The 24,330-nt window shown below is 38.5% G+C and overlaps 1 protein-coding gene across 1 annotated transcript; it reads right to left on the bottom strand.

Annotated features, from left to right (window-relative positions):
* Positions 1 to 12,306: 12,306 nt before the first annotated feature.
* shox2.S (short stature homeobox 2 S homeolog) lies at positions 12,307 to 23,351 on the bottom strand. The gene is made up of 6 exons (XM_041564912.1): positions 23,200 to 23,351; positions 22,701 to 22,967; positions 19,246 to 19,460; positions 17,534 to 17,591; positions 17,210 to 17,298; positions 12,307 to 14,802 (listed from the first exon to the last, which is right to left on the bottom strand). The coding sequence occupies exons 1-6, from the start codon at positions 23,243 to 23,245 to the stop codon at positions 14,509 to 14,511; spliced, it is 969 nt and encodes a 322-aa protein (XP_041420846.1). The 5' UTR covers positions 23,246 to 23,351; the 3' UTR covers positions 12,307 to 14,508.
* Positions 23,352 to 24,330: the final 979 nt, after the last annotated feature.

Here is a 24,330-nt window from a genome sequence, read left to right as displayed (position 1 = left end):
ATAAGCAGGCATGGAAAAGGTAAGGTATGAGTTATATAGTGGATCAGGAACAGTGTTCATACAAATGGGAAAAGAGTTGCAATATGAAGGCAATAAAAGTGCCAAACTTAATAAATATAACTATGTTTTCTCGCTATCTTTTTTTTTTCCAGGCAATAGTCATTTAAACTGAGCCTGACAGTTTGGAAAACTAATATCGGATTCATGTTCACTGAATCATTTCACCGTCAGAAAGTGTCCAGTTCTGGCAGCAGAGAACATTGGTAAAGATTTGTCAGTTAGTAAAAAACCGTATTGGGATCTGTTATTAGCTCTTCAAGATGTGTTATTTCCCCTGACTCGAACTGACCTCATCCTGAAAGGTGGGAAAAATTAGTAAGTTGGCTTTTTTGGGAAAATCACAGTTTCTATATATGTGACTGCCAATTTATATTCCTTCTTAAGTGTTTAATAAAAAGTCAGCAGTAATGGGGGAGACAATTAAGTGCTACAAATAACTGGATGACACTTGGGCTTTGAACTATTATAATAAAGTTTGTCATTTCCTGTGCTGCTTGCAATTATTTCTGTTTTACATTACAATTAGTGTGTTTGATGGAAATTGTGAATTTGCTTTGTGTGATGTGGGAGATAAAGAAATGCTAAAGACTACTGGAAAGGCATGGCTGCATATTGTATATTGTTAAATAAAGTGGCGACACTGTAATCATAATCAGCACACTTTATTAATAATTCTAAAACTGTTGCTTAAGCATTGGTTTTTATGAATTTATCAGCAATAGAGGGACCGTGTCATCTATAGCCCAGCACAATAAAATTACAAACTAGGACAGATAATTGCAATACACAACACCATCTGCAGAGTGGAGTAGAATGTTATCAGTTGACAAATGCATATTAATATCCAAAGTGTTCCATTCATAACGTCAGCTGACAGTCAGAAGAATTGCTTTCATTAGGTTTCCCATAGCGAGATCTTAGAAATTGATCACTTTACATAAAGTCTGAGATGCAGTCCAGCAAGTTATTTATAACATGCAGGATTTAACCTTTTCTGGTTGGGAAGAGAATGAAACATACAGCAGAGAATGTCAACATTGGGCAGTCTTCCTCTAAATTACACTTTTGCTTTACGAGTATGTTCCCATCTAGCACAATTCCGTGTACAACTGTAGGGTTTTGGACATAATCTGTTATTGTCAACATCTTCAAAATCTAGTCACATCTAGCAAGGGAACATTGGTTACAATGGCTCAGTGTGACCCACATGCCAAGCAACTCTGGACACCTACATTGTACATCAAAGTCATATTCACTGGACTATGCTGGTGGCTTTCCACTAGTTACAGCCTCTGATGGGCTATATTGAATGAGATCCACAGGGTTCCCTACATCCGGCAAAGAGTATCTGTAAGTTGTACTGCTGTTTTACATCTGCATAAGTAGCAGTTTGCTGGGATGATGACAATATAATACACAAAAGCTATGAATATCTTGTAAATTATATCCTTATAAACGGTGAGTTCTGATGTCATCAGTTATAAATGGTGAGTTCTGATGTCATTTCTGTCACATGACTCACTGAAATTTGTGTATTATAATAAATAAAGTTCCCCCAGTTGCAAAATATGAGGATATTTGAAGTTACCTCGGAGTTCCATGACCTGTATAAAATCAGCAAGTTTTATATGGTCATGAAACTCCTCAGTAACTTATAATATCCTTTATTCACTATATATTGGAGAAAACAGACTTCATGTGCTGAATTGATGTTGCAGCCCTTAAAAAGTGCAACCAATCCCAATCTCTTTTATTCTTATGGCTCTTGTGTACATGGTAATGCAATAAATAATAATAAGGTATAAAGTTTGCCAAAGTCTAGTTAAAGGACCAGTAATGTCAAAAAATTTAATTGTTTTAAAGTAATACAAATATAATTCAGTGTTGCCCTGCACTAGTAAAACTGCTGCGTTTGCTTCAGAAAAACTACTACTATTTATATAAATAAGTTGCTGTGTAGCCATGGGGGCAGCTATTCAAAGGAGAAAAGGTTCAGGTTACACAGCAGATAGCAGTTAAGCTCAGTAGAACATAATGTTATCTGTTATCCACTATTTATCCTGTGCCATATAGCCTTTTTTTCAATTTCCGCCATTGTTACACAGCAGCTTGTTTATATGAACTATAGTAGTGTTTGTGAAGCAAACAGATCAGTTTTACCATTGCAGGGCAACCCTATGGGGAAAATTAATCAAGGGTCCAATTTTGAGTTTATGGGAGTTTCTAAAATCTCCCATGAACTCGGAAAATATATTTGAAAAATCTAATTTGTAAAAATTTCGTGAACAGGATTGAGCTGCAAATTAGATTTGATTGAATTTGATTCGAGGTTTTTCACCCAAAAAAAAAATGTTTTTTGAAAAAAAAATGTTTTTTTTCAAAAGTCCACCAAATGACTCCAAATTGATTGCTAAAGGGACATGATAAATTTCAAAATTCGAATTTTGAAACTTTTTTAAATTTGAATCAAATTTGGACTATTCCCTAGTCGCATTACACTAAAATAAACTCCAAATTCAAATTCAAAAATTCAAATGTTCAATTCGACACTTGATAAATCTGCCCCTACATGATATTTTGATACCTTTAAAAAACTTAAATCTTTTGGTGTTACTGTTCCTTTAATCATATGTTAGATTTTCAAATGGGTGACCAGTAAATACTAATTATTGATTGGTTGCTGTGGATTACTAGACCAGTAGTAAACTGTGCACCTTTTATTACCTTACCCCTTTTATATGTTTTGTACTGTGTTATTATTTAGGGTCATGGCCCTGCTTCCTCTGTTCATTTGATATGGAGGACATACAGCTTTCACTGGTTTGTCTATATTTACAAATACAGTATACTGTAACATTTAAATGCCTGATAAATGTCCAGAGGCTTATTATATCAGTCTCTGCACGGCAGCTGTGTAATCTAATATAAATGCTTGCTCATTTCATTTTATTTTAACCATCTGTTTGTCCCAGAAAATGTAGCAACTGTTAAAGAACAAATAATAGGACTTTCTATATAGAGCCATGTATAGGATTTAATGTTTTTGTGTGTTTGGATGACATCTGCCAGTCATCTTTTTAATTGAATGCAATCAGATAGCTATTAATGAGGGTCATGTCATAAGGTCAGCATTAGAGATCATGATCTAGGGCCCTCATTGACCAATTTGCTCTGATGGAAAACTGGGCATGTGCATGTAATGTGCATTATATTAATAGCTATAGATTTCTGTCCTACTTTAGTAAATGAAAATCTTGGGTTTTTTTCCCCTCAGATTTGACAATTTAGAAGCTTTAGAAAATAGCCCTATAGTCAGTTTTATTTCATGATGATAGAAAGAATACTCTTTCTTCTAAATAAGTCCATTCAATTGAATGAAATTGTGTTTTTATTATTAGTGATGAGAAAGCAGTAACAGTCAAATATTGTCAGAGGGCCTTATGCCTGATCTTATGTAACAACTCAAGGCTCATTTATATGGGACACAAAATTGCACCTTTCAGACCACTAAGCCCTTGTACTGTGCAAGCTGATTTTTCTTCCTTGTAGTAGTTTTTACAGACAAATTACACTCAAATAGGTGCAAGGGTTCCTTTACATGGCAGTTCTTTGCATTCGACCCTGTATTATTAAAAAAAAACACTTTGTGAAGATGAGCTACCCCCTTTTAGTATTTTAATAAATAGACTAGATTCCAGCCAGGGCACCATCAGCAAGAAGTATGTTTTGTCAGCACTATACAAAGTACAGGTATGGAACCCATTATCCAAAAAGCTTGGGGCCTGGGGTATTCCGGATAAGGGATTTTTCCGTAATTTAGACCAACATACTTCAAGATAACTAAAAAATCTTTTAAAAATTAAATAAACCCAATAGTTTGGATCAAGTAAAAAGACCAGTTTTATCACTAAATAGAAAAAGGAAATCATCTTCAAATATTTGAATTATTCGTTTAAAATAGAGTCGATGGGAAATGGCTGTCCATGGAGCCTTGGACCTTTATGGATTACAGGATTCAGAGTAATAATAGGACACTATCAGTGTAAGGGGACTTTGGTCATTTAAAGGAAACTAAACTCTAAAAATGAATATGGCTAAAAATGCCATATTTTATATACTGCACTTATTGCACCAGCCTAAAATCTCAGCTTCTCAATAGCAGCAATGATCCAAGACTTCAAACTTGTCACAGGGGGTCACCATCTTGGAAAGTGTCTGTGACACTAACATGCTCAGTGGAGCAGCTGTTGAGAAGCTGAGCTTAGGGGTTGTCACAAATTATCAAGCAGGACATGAGGTTGGTCTGTAATATAAGATGATGCTACAGGGCTGATTATTAGATTCTGATGTTAGTTGTACTGTTTTATGTGCTGCCATGTAATAATTATCTGTATTAATTACTAATCAGTCTTATATTGTGACATTTATATTCTATGTGTACTGTATATTGTGAGTTGGTCTATAAGTTTAGTAAACTGACAGCAGCACAGAGCATGTGCAGTGAATCAGCAGAAAAGAAGATGGGAAGCTACTGGGGCAGTTTCAGAGACACAAATCTTCCCTGCTAAAGGGCTGTGGTTGCCTTGAGCTGGTACAGAAGTCCAGAACATAATGCCTGCTTCTTTAGTTAGGCTTTAGTCAGGGTCGGACTGGCCCACCGGGATACCGAGGAAAATCCCGGTGGGCCCCAGTCCTTGTGGGCCCCAGCTTCCACCCTCTGTTGTGGTGACAGATAGTAAAAGGAAAAATGGCGAACAACGCTTTGAACTGCATACTTCTCTGATTGAAGTTTTGGGCTGTATGGAAAGATTCTGGCTTGTCCGATCACTCTGCACTGTTAAAAATGTTATTAAAAGAAGTCTGCAGTTTGTTCTGCAAGTTTTCTGACAGTGAACATTAGTGAACATTAGAGACAGAAGCAGGAATATGCGGCGGGAGGTGGGGTTAGAAGGTGCTTCAGATAAAGAGCGGCAGCAGAAGGAAGCACTTTAACGGAACCTGCATTAAAGGTTAGTAGAGAAGGGATACTTCAATAGTAAGGAAAACAGAGAGTGAGTTTAGGTTGTTTTGTGCACACAACCTGTGGGCATTTACTGCCAGGGCAGCCATCAGGGGGGGACAGGGGGGAGAGTTGTAGGGGGCCCGAGGGTAAGGGGGGGCCTGGCAACGCCACACTCACTTCATTAGCCAGACCCCCCATCTTTCTGAGAGCTGCTGACTTCGGGAAGGCATGGACGTTTAAGGGGCCCTGGCCACCAATTTTCTCATAATTTGGGGGGGCCCTGACCACCAATTTTGGCCACCAATTTTTTTTTCTCATGTGGGGTCCTAGCCACAAATGTTTTTATATGGGGGGCCCTGACCACCAATATCTTTTATTAACATGTGGGAACCCTATGGGGCCCTGTGATTTCTGATGGCAGTCCTGTTCACTGCATTGCTCTTTACTCTCACATGGGGCACAATCCAACAAATAGCATTAGACCTATATCTGTCTTTGTGGAATCAGCCACACTGGTTGCCTTGCTATCTCTGTATAAATTATTTCCCATAGGCCTCAGTGAGTTTACTTTCATTTCATTTTCATGAAAATGTTTAAAGGGTCACTAATGATTGGTGGGCCCTTCTTATCATGTTTTCTGGTGGGCCCTTGGTATCCCAGTCCGACACAGTTCTCCTTTATAGCAGGACCATTTACCTATTTCCTAAAGCTGTGATCTTCAGATGGGGAGCAGAGGCTGATATTGATAGGGGATTACAGAAGACTGCATGAAAATTACCAGGGAATTAAAAAAATGTAATGGATTATGTAATTAAGGGCCCCTGTGTTTTAGTGTGAGGTTTCTCAGCTGCAAAGACTGCACAGGTTATATTTCTACCTCTAGAAACAATTTTTGTGTGTTTGTCATCAGATTTTATTTATATGTGTTTCTTCCAAACACTCATTTGTTCATTTAAGCATCTGTAATTGTGACAGATTCAGCAACTCCACTTTGAAATTTTAAAGAGAACAGCCTTGAAAGGGCGAATCTAGCTAAGACTTCATATACACTTAAAGGTGATGCCCTCCCTGAAAAAGCTTCTGAAAATACTTTTGCACAGAATTGCTGCAGGTAAGTTGTGTCAAATTTACATAAAAAAGTGTTTTCGTTCTTGTAAGGAATACTCACCACTCTAGACCTCTTTGGCAAGATGGTGGTTCCGGGTTCCCTTCGGCAAAATGGCGGCCTCCAGGATTCCTTTGTGGCACGTTCTGATGCCAGCGTTTGGTGCGAAAACTGGCCTATTCAAGGCGCCAGAACCTTGCCCAAATATAGGTTAATCTTTGTGAGTTCCTGGGTTCGATCTTTGCTAAATACTTTGATTCTTGTTCTTGACCTCAGCCTGTTTATCGGATTACGAACCATGCTGCCTGGATTGACCCCTTGCCTGGACTTTGTTTACTCTTTTGTCTAACCCTTCTGATACCACAAAGTTTATTGAACTCTAAGCTTCCTCCTTGGTCCGCAAAACTCCAACAGAGCCTTCGGGCCCTGACAGTTCTACAGTTATATTTAACATTCAGAACGAAGGCCAAAGTAAATACAAAGCTTTGCAGTCATTGGGCAGTTACTATAAGCTTTGAATCCTGAGTCACTAATAAATGGGTGGTCCATAAATAAATGATTTTTGTGCCTTGTATCAGTTGATATTAATTGTGTGCATGTTGTGTATAGCAATGTTCTACCATTGTGCAGAGCTGAGCAATTCATTTGTTGGAAAGCATATCCATGCATGTACAGTGTTCCATCAGCTAAATGCAAACCTATGGGTAAATCAACAGGCACCTTGCTGTTCCACTAAAATTCCCATAAACCTCTGCCAACCAGCAGCAGGTGTAAGAATTCAACAAAAGATGTAAGCATGAGGTTTTGGCATCTGTAAATTGAAAAAAAAAATTCTCTGTATAATATATTGTGCAAATGAATTGGTTTTCTGCAAAGGATGTATCCCATTTATCAGGAATACGCGAACAGCATCATTTTGCATTTAGACAGCTCACATGCTAATAAAAAGCTTGCCAGTAGTTTCAGGCACTGTCTCCCTGCACACTGTGCAGCTTCTTTTGCAGGTAGTTATGAATAATGCCTTCGGTAAAGCACACATAACTCTGGCCATATTTAATCCCTCAGTTATAATAAATGAGTAACATTAACTCCTTCAATGAAAATGATCCTTTATATTTACTTTGTTGAGAACTGCCCTCAACTTTTGACTGTGTGAGGATGAGTACAATAAACTCAGAAATTCATATATTGGGTGTGAACATGCCTTTATACGCCTCTAAAGGGTACTGGAGTCAGCACCAGTGTCTCAAAGGGAGTGGTGAAAGCCCCATCATGTCATAATTAAGACATGGGATATACCACATGATGTCACAAAAGGGGCTTGATGAGGGAAAGAAGTATTTTGCCTTGGGGTCAAGCATCAGAAAGAACAAGTTCAAGGTGTATAAAATTGTGTAATATGTTTAATGAGATGTCCTCATATAAATCAGAGATGTCTAACATTTGACCCTCCAGCTTTTGTTGAATGTCAACTCCTAGGGAAAGTGGGAGTTGTATTTAAACATCTTGATGGCCACAGGTTATACACTCCTGTATTATTGTTATTCTGAACACACATTCACAGAAGGGGCCCCCCAAGCTTCCTGCACAGTCAGGTTCCCCCTATTCAGTAACTGACTATGATGATATGGAGGCAATAAGGGATTTGCATGGCATATACCCATTTCATCATCAGTCTCATACAAGTGCCATACCTGAACTCCATTGTGTATAATTAGTAGTACTTACTCCTAGGGAACCTATTGTCCAGCTCCTCCATCCGTTTTTTAACTATACACCAACCATCCCTCCATGAATGGATTGGCAGCGGGAGTCCAAAATCATCTGGGAAAACACAGATTGGATGTTTCTGCTTTACAAACATTTACTTTATAGGGGTTGTTCACCTTCCAAACATTTTTTTTTCTTCAGTTTAATTGTTTTCAGATTGCTCACCAGAAACAAAGACTTTTTTCAATTGTTTTCCATTTTTTATTTGTTATCGTTTTCCAAAACTGAAGTTTAAAGTTTAATGTTCGTGTCTCTGGTGTCTCAGTCTGGCAGCTCAGTAAATCCAGGTGCAGTCTGAACTGTTACAATTGGATACATGGGGTGGGTACAGGAGTTGATACATTTATCAGCAGTATCTTTGGAATATTAGCAACAATTGTATCAATTCTGCTACCTTTAATGAAACTCTGGGATTCTGTTCGGCAGGGCCAAAGATAACAAATGTATCAACTAGATGTATCAATTTAGAACAGTTAAAGGGTCGGCAACTCCCCCATAGGTGCTTTCGAAGGTGAAGAATGAAACTTTAGACTTCAGAATTAGAAAAATGATCACAAATAGAACAAATAGAGCAAAAAGTCTTTCTTTCTGGAGAACTGTCTGAAAACAACTAAATTGGAAAAAGTTTAAATGTGAACAACCGCTTTAAGATGAGGGCTGGCCTTTCTGTGCTGGAGCAGCTGGAAAACAGCCCCACTCTATTTGCCATTGCTTCCAACAGAACACTATGGGAAATGCACCAGTTAATTCATAGCTTTACAGACTTCTGCACTGAAATAATGAGATCTATCACATGCTGATTCTTTTTCCCTAATGTACTTTTAGATCACTGTAGCTGCTCATTTATAGATTTAATGGGTAACTGTGGAAACACTTGACAAATATTGTACTTTAGAACAAGACAAAGCAAATAAGAAAGTGAATTTATTGAACCTATCTTACTTTAGCTTTCTATCCAACTTTCACAGGATGTGCCAAACACTCTGACCTGATGGAACTCAAAAACAGATAGTCACCAAAGCAGTTGTCAGGTCCCAATTATTTTTACAACAACCAACTGGTGACATCAGTGGTCATTTTCTGTGAAGTCACTGGGTTGGCTTGAGTTAAAAGCAAAAGTCTGCAGGATCCATTAGGTTGGTTTTCTAGGGGGCGGATTAGGGGTTAGGGACCTCTCTAATCTGACCCTAACTGCATTGCTGAAAGGGCAGAGATGGGCTGTAATATTTATGCTAGGGGAGCATTTTGGGTGGTTAAGCAGCATTGGAGATGATGTAGGACAGGGGTGTCAAAACTTTTTGCAATGAGGGCCAGATTTAGGGAGATTCTTTGAACCATTAACATAATTTAACTCATTTAAACTAGGATTTACGTAGCTGTAGCAGTAATATTTGGGAACATTAGTGAAATGATCTGCCACTTGGTCTATATTGCTGCCTGTGTGCTGAAGGTGTTAGCAATAGAAATGTATGCAAGAGCGGCACGTCACTCTGTGCCAGTACGTGTCTATTGCTAACACCTTCAGCACACAGGCAGCAGTATAGACCAAGAGGCAGATCATTTCACTAATGTGCCCAATTATTACTGCTAGGGCTACGTGTTTCCTGATTGCACTGTGCTGGAGGGCTGCATTATTATTAATTTCATGACGGAGGCTGAGGGCTGGTGTAAATTTGAAAATGGGCCGCAATTGGCCCCCGGGCAGCACTGTGGACATGCTTGATGTAGGAGATATTCATATAAGGAGGGGACACATAGGGGCACATTTACTAAGCTCGAGTGAAGGATTCGAATGAAAAAAAGTTCGAATTTTGAAGTAAGTTTTTTGGGTACTTCGACCATCGAATAGGCTACTATGACCTTCGACTTCGACTATTCGACCATTCGATAATCGAAGTACTGTCTCTTTAAAAAATACTTTGACTACATACTTCGCCAGTTTAAACCTACCAAGGTTCAATGTTAGCCTATGGGGACCTTCCCCAGCACAGTTTTTTATGATCGAATAAAAATTGTTCGATCAATTAAAATCGTTCGAATCATTCGATTCAAGGATTTTATCGTTCAATTGAACGATTTTTATTCGATCGATCAAACAAAGTATTTGCGCTAAAAAGGATTTTACTTCGAGGGTCGAATTTGAGGGTTTATTAACCCTCGAAATTCGACCCTTGATAAATCTGCCCCATAGTAATACTGGGCCTTTCTAGGCTATTACTTTGAAAAATAACTATAAATCTTCAACCTCACCATATATAATTTTTTAAATGTGTGTGTGTTATCAGTGCAAGGAACAAGTATACATTACCTGGATATCTGATTCTGTAAAGGAAAACGAAAACATGAGATCCAAAACCTGTATAATGTTGTTTTTTAATATTCAATGTATTATTTTTGTCTGGCATAGAAAGTGGATATATAATATCCTATAAAATGTATTGTTATACCCTTATCATCCGGTGCTTTGTGTCACAGGACACACTGAAACTTGTGTAATATAAAAAATAATGTACCCTGTGGGATATTAGAAGTCTCCTCAGAGTTCCTTTGGTTTCCTGCCTTTGTACTGTCAGTTGGTTACTATCCTTGTAACAGGGGGTTACAGTATTCCCACTGTAAAAATCACAAGGCAGAAATCAAGGGGCACATTTACTATTGGTCGAATATCGAGGGTTAATTAACCCTCGATATTTGACCGTCGAAGTAAAATCCTTCGACTTCGAATATTGAAGTCGAAGGATTTACCGCATTTCCTTCGTTTGAACAATCGAAGGAAAAATCGTTCGAACCGAACGATTTGAAAGATTTTAATCCATCGATCGAACTATTTTTCTTCGATCAAAAAAAGCTAGGAAAGCCTATGGGGACCTTCCCCATAGGCTAACATTGGTGCTCGGTAGGTTTTAGGTGGCGAAGTAGGTGGTCGAAGTTTTTTTTAAAGAGACAGTACTTCGACTATCGAATGGTTGAATAGTCGAACGATTTTTAGTTTGAATCGTTCGATTCGAAGTCAAAGTCATAGTCGGAAGTCGAAGTAGCCCATTCGATGGTCGAAGTAGCCAAAAAAAATTTCGAAATTCAAAGTATTTTTTATTCTAATCCTTCACTGGAGCTAAGTAAATGTGCCCCCAAGTGTTGCATTTTTCTCAACTCACACAGTTCACATCACTTCATAGTTAAGCAATACTAGAAGTCCTGGCTGCATACACAGCAGTAACACAAATGGGCAATAAAAATGAAAAATATGTGCAATGGGAACAATTTTCTCCTTATGTGAACAAATTATCCATTGTGCATATTTATTATAAATGTTGCAAACCTGCAAATGTATTGGACATTCACCAGAAAAAATGGGTATTTTATAGATTGCGCCTGCATACAAGAAAGCAAGCCTATACACAATAGAACTGCAATGTGATAACTACCTTTTTTTAATAAAAAATGTTACTGCAAAATATTATTTATTTCATTCTTAATGTTGGCACATTTTTATTCTTTGACTCTTTTCATTACATTCTCCAAAAAGAGACCTGATTAGAAAACAATAATACTTTCATTATTATGTGCAGTCGAATATGTTCTGTTTTATATCCAACATAAGGCGGTTCTCCAAGGGACTTTATGGCCCCTTAGAATGCCCAAAAGCTTCACAGACATCTTTGTATGACTTTGCCTTTTTAACATAATCCAAACCAAAATGTTTAATGTAGTAAATTAATAATCAGCTCTCTACATAAAAAAAGAGTTGGACAATAACTAAAGGAATCAGTGTAACCCTAAACTTCCCAATTTTGTTTTTGTTATTCTAATGTAAAATACAACAGGAATAGAAAAAACAGTATAAATTGTTTCCCCTTGTGTTTGGTGTAGGAGGAAGTTTTTTAGCTCTGATAGCAATAAAGGGAAATGCATTTACATATATATGTCTATCTGTATAACAGGTATGTATTTCTACCTTATACTGTACATACCCTATGATCATGTCCTTCTAAGATGAATAATAAAATGCTCAGTACAGGTATGGGACCTATTTTCCTGAATGCTCGAGACCTGGGATTTTCCAGATAATGGGCCTTTCCTTAATTTGGATCTTAATACTTTACGTCTACTAGAAAATCATGTAAACATTAAATAAACCTAATAGACTGGTTTTGCTTCCCATATGAATTAATTATATCTTTGGATCAAGTACAAGGTACTGTTTTATTATTACAGAAAAAAAGTCATTTTTAAAAATTTGGATTATGGGATTGGAGTCTATGGGAGACAGCCTTTCAATAATTTGGCGCTTTCTGGATAACGGGTTTTCAGATAACAGATCCCATACCTGTATTGACAATTGAGAGCAAATTCAACATAGGCACAGATATAGAGGAAAAACAGATTGTTTAATTTCAACTGAAACAAATCATCATGACTAGGAGATGCGTCGACTTGTATCCATTTATGCATCTTTTCCAAATGAAATGATGTAGTAATAGTGGTTTAACAAAAGCAAAAATGAAATAAACCTGAGTGATTTAAAAATAAATTGTACCAACATCAAATGTAATGCAGCAATAACATACAAAGCGGTGTAAAATAAGTTAAACGCACACTGGAAAAAATATTGTATATATAAATAAGTTGTTTTCATGGAGAACAAATAATTACAAAGCCCACCCAACAAGGCTGATTTATTGAAGAGCTTTTTTTTTCTTTTTTAATTCCCCCACAATAATCTCTTTTCTGAAAAGTCTTCAAATAGTGTTTGCTAGCAAACTGTGATCATTTGCACTTCAGGGTCCCCCCACATTAAATATCCATATGTATTCAAAATAAAAAATCACATTACTTGAATAGAATACACATGTAAATGCTATCAATCGACTATCAATTCACAATGTAACCAAAATAAACTTTGTTCGTGTTTATTAACATATTTTACATGTAGCCAAAGGCTATCATGGGTTGTGCATTAAATATCAGCTTTAATACAGTACGCCCTTGGGTAATATCCAGAAGGGGTATGATGATGATCCTTGTCACTAAGTGCCAGGATTGTTAGCAGGTCCGGAATGAGAATTAAAATAGGCCTTGCATTTCAGGTACGCAAAGGCCCAATCCGCCCACAAAGAGGCCCAAACAGCCCCTACCAGCCCACTAAATACTGACTTTCTATGGCACCTTATAGCAGCCCCTCTGGCATTTGCCAGAACCCACAGATTGCCAGTCCGGGCTTGATTGTTTGGAGCGGACAAGTTCCATGCCCACTTTGGCACCATAATGTTTTTCATAATCATTAAGTTGTTTTTCTAAGTAATCAAGTCCAGTTTTAGAGTAGGACACAGGGGCCCATTGGGGTTTAAAACATTTATAAAAATACTAATGCCATATATTGTGTTACAGTTGCTAGATCAGCATATACATCAGGAATGTAAAACCTATTTTGAAACTGCAACTCCCAGTATCCCACTGACACTCCAAGGCTGAGAGTTGTAGTTCAAGAAGAGCTGGAGGTCAGTAGATTGGAAATCTCTGATAAATGTCATTTATTTGCAATGTTCCCTCTAAGAACAACAAACTGTAGTGCTTATTGTGCACACAGACTAAAATAAACACTGCCTGTTACTGAATTTCTAGGAGCTCTTCAATGTCAGCCCTAGAACCTAATGATTTTTTGTGGACAGGGATTTCCAACCTTCCTCCCTCAAGCTGTTGTTTATTTACAATTCCCAAAATCCCTTAGGAAACACTCAGGACTGTATCTTAACAAAAGCTGGAGGGCCATCCCTTACCTTTATATATAAAGATGGCATATTTGTTTTTACAAAAAAAATTCTCCCAGTTGCTTTGTTTTATAAGGAATACAGTATTTTGGCATCATCTTCATTTCCTTTGTAATGTCCCTCTATTTCAATTGGGGATGAAGTGCAAAGTGAAACAAAAAAAACAGCATCCATGATATGGCAAAGAACATGCAAACCAGAAATTTGCTGCTATACATTTTCCCCTTAGAAATTCAAAGAGAAAGAGTCTTTTTTTCTGTAATTTTTCTTCCAGACTTGCCTGCGCATCCAGAAGATGAGACACAAGGAGGCCCGCCTCACTTGTCAGATTCCTTGTATTAAAGTGAACTTTGCACAAAAGGGTCAGTGTCAAAACCTGTGAACTTCCCACCATCTCATCTTTTCCCTGGTGTTCCTGTGTCCCAGGGTTTTACAGATTTTTATTTCCTTCCCTTTCAAGTTCCACAGCAGAAAGAAATTGTGTGCTCCCAGCGCCCCCACTGTTCACACATTAGCATAAAAATATCCCTAATATTTAAGACATAGAACTAATAGTCTCTTCATGTGATTTTTCCGTTTTCAAAGGTTATCAGTGGCCTGGCCCCATAAAGTGGTACTTGCAGGTACACAGGAAGGCTCGGGATCACGTGGCCAGTACAATGTGCTGCATAAAGGAGCCCTCTCCATCACATGACCTGGGCCCTTCTACTTCCTGCAGAAAGGTATAAAAGTTTGGCTCATAAATAAGGGGATAGAGTCGTAGTCTGTTGGGCCCTGCTGGTTAAGGGCCCGTGCAGTGCTAGTCACAGTCCCAGAGCTGCTGCATGTTTTTTGGCTTTCAGTCTAAGATCTGCAATGCTTGAGTTCTTGCTGGAGGATTTAGCAGCCGCAGCAGCTGCAACTACAGACGCAGCAGTCGCCGTCTCCGCAGCCAGTGTAGCCAGTGGGAGTCCGAAGGGTGGAGCCGGGAACATCATGTAAGGCGCATGCGCCGTCAGATGAGGATGAAGGTGATGGTGTGCGTGAGCCACGGCGCTGTCCAGCTGTAACTGCGCCTGAACCTGGAAGGACAAGGATGGCACGTTGCAATGACTATCCTAAATAGCAAGTGCGCAAGCGAGGGGCACGGAGAGAAGGAGAGAAAGACAAAAGCATTAACACAGCATAGGGCAGCCCTGCAAAGCACTCGGCTCTCGGGAAAGGAAGGCATATATTGACAAGGGTAACCAATGGCACGTTAGCTGTTGAATAATTGCCTTCATCATAACCAAAGCTAGCAGAGACTTCTGAGAGTTATAGTTCCCCAACAGCTAAGGTTCCAGCCTGTGTCTGTGTTACATTAGCAGCAAACACATTGAGAACCCTGGCAGTCAGTATCTGCTCAAAGTGTTCCCACTGTCAGTTACACAGCTGATAAAGTGCCGACTTTGCTGGAAGCAGAGAGTGTGAAATTCCCCAGCAGGAACATATTCTACCTGGGGGATCTGGGGGGCTTAGCTGGCAGCGAGTCCTGAGAAAACAACGGACATGGGAACACTGTGCAGACTCTGATGTGCCAGTTAGTGGGGGATCTCTATGTAATGAGGACCAGAGGGAGTACTATAGTAGAACCCCATTTTATGTTTTTTCAGTGGACCAGAAAAAAATGATGTAAACTCCAGGAAAATGTAAAATCAGGGAAATGTATTATGCATCATATATAGGTGGGACCACAAAACAACAATGTAAAATGAGGGAAAACTTAATTTCAGGGGATGTAAAATGGGGGTTCTACTGTATATTCCTAATTGGGGGCTATATAGTGGTGCCGTGCACCTTTTGTGTAAATTGCACAGCTTCCATTTTTGTTTTTGTTTTTTTTGCTAATGTTCTGCCTATGACAGCAGCAACTCATAAGTAGCAGTTTATAATATTAGAGATGATTATTGTTGTAGGTTTCCCTACAAATCGGAATTGAGAATGAAATAATTTGAAGGCTTGCTATTTGGTATTAGGGGAGTTGCTCTATTAAACCCAGTTTCTCTTGCTACATGTCTAATTGTCTCCTGGTCATAACTAACTTACTCTGAATCCCTAGTGCCGAAATGTAATAATGATTTGTAGTTAAGACACAGGATCGCTAACCAAATAAAAACTGCTAGGTTGGCTAACTAGAGTCATGTATTTATAGTTTCATTTCTGCTGATTATCACTAAGATTCACATCTCTGATTTTCCTCTTGAGATTTACATGTATTAGCAATATGCCCCATTTATTTAATTTGCATCAAATGAATTAACAGGAAAGTCTGTATCCGTGTCATTTAGTGACAGTAACAGCACAGGGACTAGGTGATCTAAGTAGGAATTTAAATGTGATACAGACAGTTAGGATATGGATGGAGTTTACATGCTCTGGGTGATTCAGCCCAAGAGGAGATGTGTGTTGGGGGGGGGGGTTATTTATATATACAACCTTTGGGGAATGAGCTGATATCAGACTCTATAATTGAGCCATATTGGCAGAAAGCAACTTACAGATAAATAATTCATGAGCATTCACTTATTCACTGCTCATTATACAGTCCTTAGATTTTATATATATATATACACAAATAGAAGCGGTCCTCTGCACTCAACCCATTATCAATATATTTAAGACAGAGACATTTTGTGCAAACTGCTACTGAAAAATGCCTTACCCTTTAAGCAAAACAGGGATTGTTCGTCCATATATTGCGATATATTTAAGCTGGCCAACTACGTCAAAGTCATCTCATATCTGGCCAGTCCTACGCTCAATTTTCATCTGATTCATTAAGAATTCTATTGCTTCATTATACATTTTACAAAGGGACTAGGTTTTCTCTGCAAATTACTAGCTGCTTTCAAAGTAAAACTCCCAAACTTGGTTGCCCTTTTATTAGACACCAGTGGGATCAAATTGAGCGTAGGACTGGCCAGATATGGGATGACTTGAAATATACTGCAATATATGGACAAACAATCCCTGTTTTGCTAAAAGGGTAAGGCATTTTTTGGTAGCAGTATGCACAAAATGTCTCTGTCTTAAATATATTGATAATGGGTTGAGTGCAGAGGACTCTTGTATTTGACTATATGTATTTTGTGCTCACATCCTCATTGCACCCCTGGCTAATGGTTTTAAAAATTAGTGGTGAGCACAACTTTCCCTTGTTTGTATATATATATATCTATATATCTATATATCTATATATCTATATATATATATATATATATACACACACACATATATGCATTGGAAGGCTTAGGCACTCTGGGTGCAGTTCAGTAGCTGAATATCTACTTGTAAGAAAAGCTGATGCACACCAGGATTTATCTTAAAAAGGACAACTTATTTATTTGATCAATGTTTCGGTCCTCGACCAGGGACATTTATCAATATACTGTATACATATATATGTAATTTATTATTATTAAGGCGCTGATGTTTTTTTTAATTATTTATTAATGACTTTAAAGTGCTAGTTGAGGTTGTACCTACCTGCTGAAATGGCATCCTCAGGGCTCCCACATTGACATAAGGCGCAACTCTACATGCTTCAAACTGGCTCCCTGCTCCTATCAGGACCCCTGTGGGAATAACAGAGTGAGATCAGATGTGTGGCCCCAGGGGTTCTGCTGTGATAAGACACTCATTGCTCTATTCCAGGTCTGACAAGAACAACGTGCAGTAACCCTTCTGTGTCAGACAATGAGTTGATTATTGCGTTGTGTCACCGTCTGTATGCAGGGGGTACCCAGTATGCAACCCACTGCCTCTCACAGGCAACATAAATATTTTTAATGCCAGACTCAATAAAAGTACCTTTATGCAGCTGATTTTCTTGTTTTCTGCATTTTGCCCTTCTGTTTTGAAACCAGACCTAAATAAATGGAAATTTCAGTTGTTAAAAAACAATAGTTCCAAACCCTCTAAAAACACATATCTATCTATTATCTATAATCTATCCTCTATCTATCTATCTATCTATCTATCTATCTATCTATTTATCTATCTATCTATCTATCTATACATCTATATATCATCTATCTATCTATCTATCCTCTATCTTTAATGTATCTATCCTCTATCTATCTATCATTTATCTACCATCTATGTATCTATCATCTATCCTCTATCTATAATTTATCTATCCTCTACGTATCTATCGATCTGTCTATCTATCTATCTATCTATCTATCGATCTATCATCTCTCTATCCTCTATCTATCTATCTATCTATCTATCTATCTATCTATCTATCTATGTTTCTATCATCTATCTATCTATCTATCATATATCCTCTATCTATCATCTATCTATCTATCTATCTATCTATCTATCTATCATATATCCTCTATCTATCATCTATCTACCTATCATCTATCTATATATTATCTATCTATCTATCTATCTATCTATCTATCTATCTATCTATCATATATCCTCTATCTATCATCTATCTACCTATCATCTATCTATCTATCTATCTATCTATCTATCTATCTATCTATCTATCTATCTATCTATCTATCTATCTCTAATGTATTATGGTAGATGTAATTGAAATCTATTGACGTTGCCTATAATTTACCAGAAATGTTGTAATTGAATTTCCCTGCAAACAATTAAGTGGATGGGGGGGGCTAAGTGACTTATCCCCGAGTTCTCTGGGGTCGCTCCCTGGCCGCCGAAGCTGTACAGTTGTCTCATTATTATGATAATCTCCTCGGATCCCTGGGAAAACCTGCCCCATCCCTTAATCACAGTATCGCTCCCCTAACAAATGCAATCATTCCCAACTTGTAGGGTAGATCGTTTCAATTAAATAATAATTATATTTTGGGGGAAATTGAGGGGAAAAAACACGTTTATTTTTTTAATCGCGCCCACACCAATTTTATTCTGTGCAAAGGGGCTGAAATAATTTTATTCTGTTGATAAATGTTGAAAATGAAATGTCATAATGTGGCCATTACGAATGAACTAACGAAAGACTAGTTGCATGACCTTATTTTTTCATTTCTTTTTTATTTAAGGAAGAACATACAAATCGTCAGCCCAGAAGGATTTTGCTCTGTCCTTTTACTACTTATCCAGCCGGTCAATTTGTACATTTAGAGCATAAACAAATACAATATCCCATCTGTTTATTTCTGTATTTAATAAAGTTTGGTTTCTTCCTTTAGAAATCTGCAAGACTAATAGTCAAGTAAATATCATATTAAAAAATCCATCGATACATTAATGGGGTTGATGGAAATGACTTACAAATAAACTTATTACATCAATCCTTAGAAAGAGAAGGGGGATTTAATGTCACGTTTCGGCCCTGATACGAGATCTTTATCTGGATCCTAAAAGATTTGTCCCTCTTCAGTAGTTCCTGTGCCAGTAGGTAAGTCGGACATTACAGACAAGCAAAGTCTGTTCCATAGCGCTACAATAGAACTCTCAGATTCTCAATAATCCCTCGCACAAGAGCCAGGAATAAAGCAGAAAACACTGAGGAGCCTGATCCCATGATCCCCAGGTACCTGAACTCTGGCCTCTGACAGGCCCAAGCGCTGGCTCAACTCCTCCCTCATGAAGGCATCTGGGTAATGGGTCTCATCAAACAGTCTCTCCAGCTCGTTCAGTTGCTCCAGGGTAAAGTTAGTCCGACTCCTTCTCTGTTTGATCTTAGTCTGGCTCTCTTCTTCCAGCGCCTGCTGCTTCAACTCCTCCTTCCGCTCCTTCATCTCTGGGGAGACTGTGGGACAAGGAGACCGGTGAGCTGCACATCAACCGCCGGCAGAGCAAAGAGGACAAGGGGCACCGCTCTCTCTAACCTTCTCCTCCAACTTTCTCTGAATCTCTGACTCTCTCTGTGCATTCGACTATAACTCTCTGACTTTCTTACCTGTCTCTCACACACATATAAACATACATACATACAAACCTATACTGTAACGGTATTCCCTCATTTATATTATCAGTCCCTTATATCCTGATGTATTCTATACATATCTGAGTGTATATTCTATACATATCTCCCAGTGTCCATGTAATGATCTGTCCATTATCTGTCTGCCCATGGATTATCTGACTTTTACATGTCTGTCTGCCTATCATCTATCTATCTATATCTATATGTCATCTATCTATCTATCTGTCTGTCTATATGTCTATCTATCTATCTATCTATCTATCATATCTATCTATCTGTGTCTGTCTATCTATCTATCATCTATCTATCTGTCTGTCTGTCTCTGTCTGTCTGTCTGTCTGTCTGTCAATCTATCTATCTATCTATCTATCTATCTATCTATCTATCTATCATCTGTCTGTGTCTGTCTATCTGTCATCATCTATCTATCATCTATCTATCTATCTATCTATCATCTATATCATCTATCTATCCATCCCATTTTTAACTATGTTAATATCTCTGCCATCTATCATCTATCTATCTATCTATCTATCTATCTATCTATCTATTATCTATCTATCTATCTATCTATCTATCTATCTATCTATCTATCTATCTATCTATCTATCATCTATGTATAATCAATATCTCTTTCTAGGTATCATCTATCGCTAGAAGTTCCCGAATGTGCAATACTGTATCTGTATAAAATATTTAAAGTCAAATCCGTGCATTGTTGTTACATTGAACAATATACATGCTGAGAAGCTAATTTAATACCGTTGTATTTGTCTCTTGTATACAGGCCTGTGTATCCATCCTCTTTATGGCCATTATCTATTTCTATCTATATCTGTACCTATTATTTCTGCCTGTCTGTCAGTTATTGCTAATGAATCTCTCAATCTATTTGCTCTGTAACCTTTTTCCTGGATGTATATACACATGCTTGTCTATAATTATGGATGTAAGCATTTATATCTTAGCGAGAGCGCTCAAGTTGCACATTAATATTTCTTGGTAGGATTATATTTCCTTTGCGCTTATAGCATCGGATAGAGGCACACAAAATATGGGTATTTGCTGGGGTGCAGGTCTGCTAAAAATATGAAACTTGAAGAAATTCTGCTGCGGAGTAGTTTACGCCAAACCTTTACCGGAGAATGAGCCCGAGTTGCAGCAGCAGCAAAGGGCCAGACAGATAACCCGCAGTTTAGCGGCTACAGCGCTTTCCCAGCCTAATGTCATCTTAATGGGGCCCCCAGGGGCACTAAATGTATTTCCAGCTAAGGGCCACATAAATCCCTTCCCCGGCTTCTCACTCTGAACAAACAATTGCTCAGGGATAACCCTTCAGCTGCCAACGACCTCAAATTAGTGAGTAGCAAATATAATGAACTCTACTGTGTGTATACACTAATTACACCGCTCCCGAGCCTATATGCACGTGTTGGACTGTACATGGGAGATCTGTGTGTTGTCTTATATATTAGTTTGTATGGGAAAATTAAAGTCATTGTAGGATATCAGCAGGGATGGCTGTGTTTTCCCATCATTTCCTGCTTGTTTTTGGCTCATCTCTCAGCGCCCAGGTGTTTGTACAATTCTCTGTACAATATAAATGGTGTCTATTTACCATTTACTTATCGTCTGCATAGGGATCCTTATCCAGCTCCTATAAATATTAGTTTTATTTGTGTTTAGACTTGACTGACATACTGCAGTGTAGTCTACTGAATCGAAATAAAAAATATAAAATAATAATTTTATAAAAAATTATAAAAAAAAAGTAGAAGCTAAAAAGGGAAAAATAAAACTGAGTAATTTCTAATTGTATTCAGATGAAGGTACCCTTTGTGTATGGTGGGCACAGTAGGATACTATTTCCAGGCAGGATTAGGGTACCAACAGGTGATATTAGTGTTAGTGTAAGGAAGTGAGAAGGTAAGGATGCCCTGTTAGTATGACAGTTCCAATGCAGGGGGTAGGCCTTGTACAGACTAGGAGCTGATACAGACTGGGCACTGGGGTGCAGGGAACAGGGTTCTGGGTCTGTATAATTTCCATATAACGATGTGTAAAACTAGGTTGCATTTGTGGGTATAAAAGTAGAAAAAAATAGAAAAAAATGTGTAAAATCCAGGAAAATGTAAAATCAGGGAAATGCATTATGTATAATTTATAGGTAGGACCACAAAACAATGTAATCTAATATAAAATGAGGGGGAACCTAAAATCAGGGGATGTAAAATTGAGGTTCCACTGTATATACATAGGAAAGAGTAGAAACAGCCAGTTCATGTCTACCCTGTTGAAAGGGCATACTTTCATCTGTTGTGGATATTGGCTCTACGTTGCCCATCTGTCCTGCAGTGTGAAGGCCCTACACTGGGCAATGGCATGGCACTTGTTTTCTAGAAATGCTGCAAAAGGCAATATTTATATATTTATATAGCATTTAGATCTACTGCACAAAATACCCGGTTACTTCACCAGTCATCGGTCATTCATTGTACATAATAAAAGATCTGCAAGTGACAATGGGTAATATAATGTATTCTGTGACTGTGGGTTATAATTATGGAGGTGTAAGGTACCTGTTACCAAAGAACCAATTAAGTAGCTGTGTCAGTCAATGGCTGTTGGATGTGTATAGCCATGGCTAAAGTGCCAAATACATAATCCCAGAATTGGCATTTAGCTGATATAAAACCCTGTGCCCATGGATGTGGTTTAATAAAGATAAAGTGTTTGTGGCAGTGTGCCTATTAAATTTATACACTAGTGGGAACTTACACTACAATACACACTAGCAGTGCTCCCAATTAGTCTGTGTGCCAATGTGTGGAGATGTCAGCTAAATTGTAATAACGGAATAAAAGCTGTCTAATTCCCAACATACTTCTCTTAGTAAGTCCACATTATTACCGATTGTCCTGAGTTGCAGGAAAATTATAGATACACACAAAATATATAGACAGCATGCAGAGAGCGCTTTGTAGATTAGATAAGAATTCCCTGTATGTAACAATCCCCACGTGCCCCATCAGTGGGCAGAAAGATCAAATCAGGAGTAATTACCTTCAGTGAGCTTCGGGCTTCCAGTCTCCCGGATTCTCTCCACGGACAGATCGAGCTCCAGAACCGGGGATCTGCTCCCTCCACCCCCTCCTATACACCGGGTCCCCGCTAGTCCGTCCTCCCGACCCCCTTCTCCGCAGCCAGGCTCCTTGCCCCGAGCTGGGCCGCTTTCCAGCACCTCCCGGTAAGTGATCATCTCTTTCTTCTCCTTGATCTTCTGATCAAATGACTTGGACACAAAAGCAGTAAGTTCTTCCATCACCTGCCCTAATAAGAATAAGAATAATAAGCCGGCGGCTCTGGCTGGCAGTTTCCCTGAAGCTCAGCAATCAGACATGAAGGGGCGGCGGGAGAGAGAGAGTTCTCCCCTTCCTAGTGCCCCTCGTTAGAGATCTGTGTCCCTCCTGCCCGCTAAGAGTTTCCCATCAGATAGGGATGTGCTATTGAAGTCGCACTATTTATACTTTGCAAAGCCTGCCCCTTGTTCTCGGCAAATTACCTCCCATTGAAAGTAGCAGAGAATCCCCCATTCTCCCAGGCAGCATCCTAGCAGCAGCCGCAGCAGAACATCACTAAAGCCCTACATGTTCCCACATCATCTGTGGGCAGGTTGCTATTGGCCATTAATCCCCCGGATTGACAAGAATCCCTAATTAATTTAGTTCAAGGCTGGCCGCGTGCTTCTGTCCTGCCTGAAACACAGGGGAAATGGGCAGGACCTCACTGGGGCGGGGCCACTCTCTAACTGTCACCTCTGCTGCTGCTGCTGTTGCTGGTACAGGACCAGAGCCTATTCCAGGTTTGGAGACTTCTATATTTCCATGCTCTGGCCTCCCATTCACCTGCTCCTTTTTTTTTTGCCAGAGTGCCAATAGCAATAATTGTACCTACATAAACAGTGATTAGAGTTTACTAATCCTGTAACAGATTGTCCCAGCACCTAAAATCTAAAAGGAAGAATGCATTTATTGGGTCAAACAGACATAACTGAACCCATGGCATTGCCTGGCAGAGCTGCTATTAATGGGCACATGTTGGATTAACATCTCATTATTGTGCTGCAATTTATTCCTGGCAATAGGAAAGAATGTTTTTTTGTTTTTGTTTATCACTTAATTAACCTAATGCAAATCAGTTCCACAAATAAACGCAGAGTAACGTATATTTTGGGATACAATATACAATTACAGTGATGTAGAAGGTTGTTCGATGATCATTTGCATTTCTATTCGTATTTATCCGATCACCGATGGAAAAGACGAACAGTCTGATGTAATTTTGTGCTAAAACCAGACTATTTTCTATGTATTGCCAGAATAAATGCAGCAAACCTTGATGGTAATACTAATAATGATTATATTAATTACCTGGAAATAAACTGCTTAGACTGCCATAACCATGCTGTGTCTGATTGTAAAATTAATTTCTTGCTCTTTTTTAAGACAATGCTCGTCCCAGAAATGTCTATTGACAAGATAATAGGATTCAGCCTTTTGAACCATCATTAATAATTAATTTTGGGCTTATATATTGATTTTTGCCTGCTGACCCTTGTTGTACAGAACAAACCACGGAAGCGGGTTTATGTCTGGTGATATACTTATTATCCTAATGAATGGGAGCCTATTAA

Source organism: Xenopus laevis, chromosome 5S (genome assembly GCF_017654675.1).
Source record: "Xenopus laevis strain J_2021 chromosome 5S, Xenopus_laevis_v10.1, whole genome shotgun sequence".
Classification (NCBI taxonomy): domain Eukaryota; kingdom Metazoa; phylum Chordata; class Amphibia; order Anura; family Pipidae; genus Xenopus; species Xenopus laevis.
Note: the sequence above shows the minus strand (reverse complement) of the source record. Positions and strands in the feature narration are given on the sequence as shown.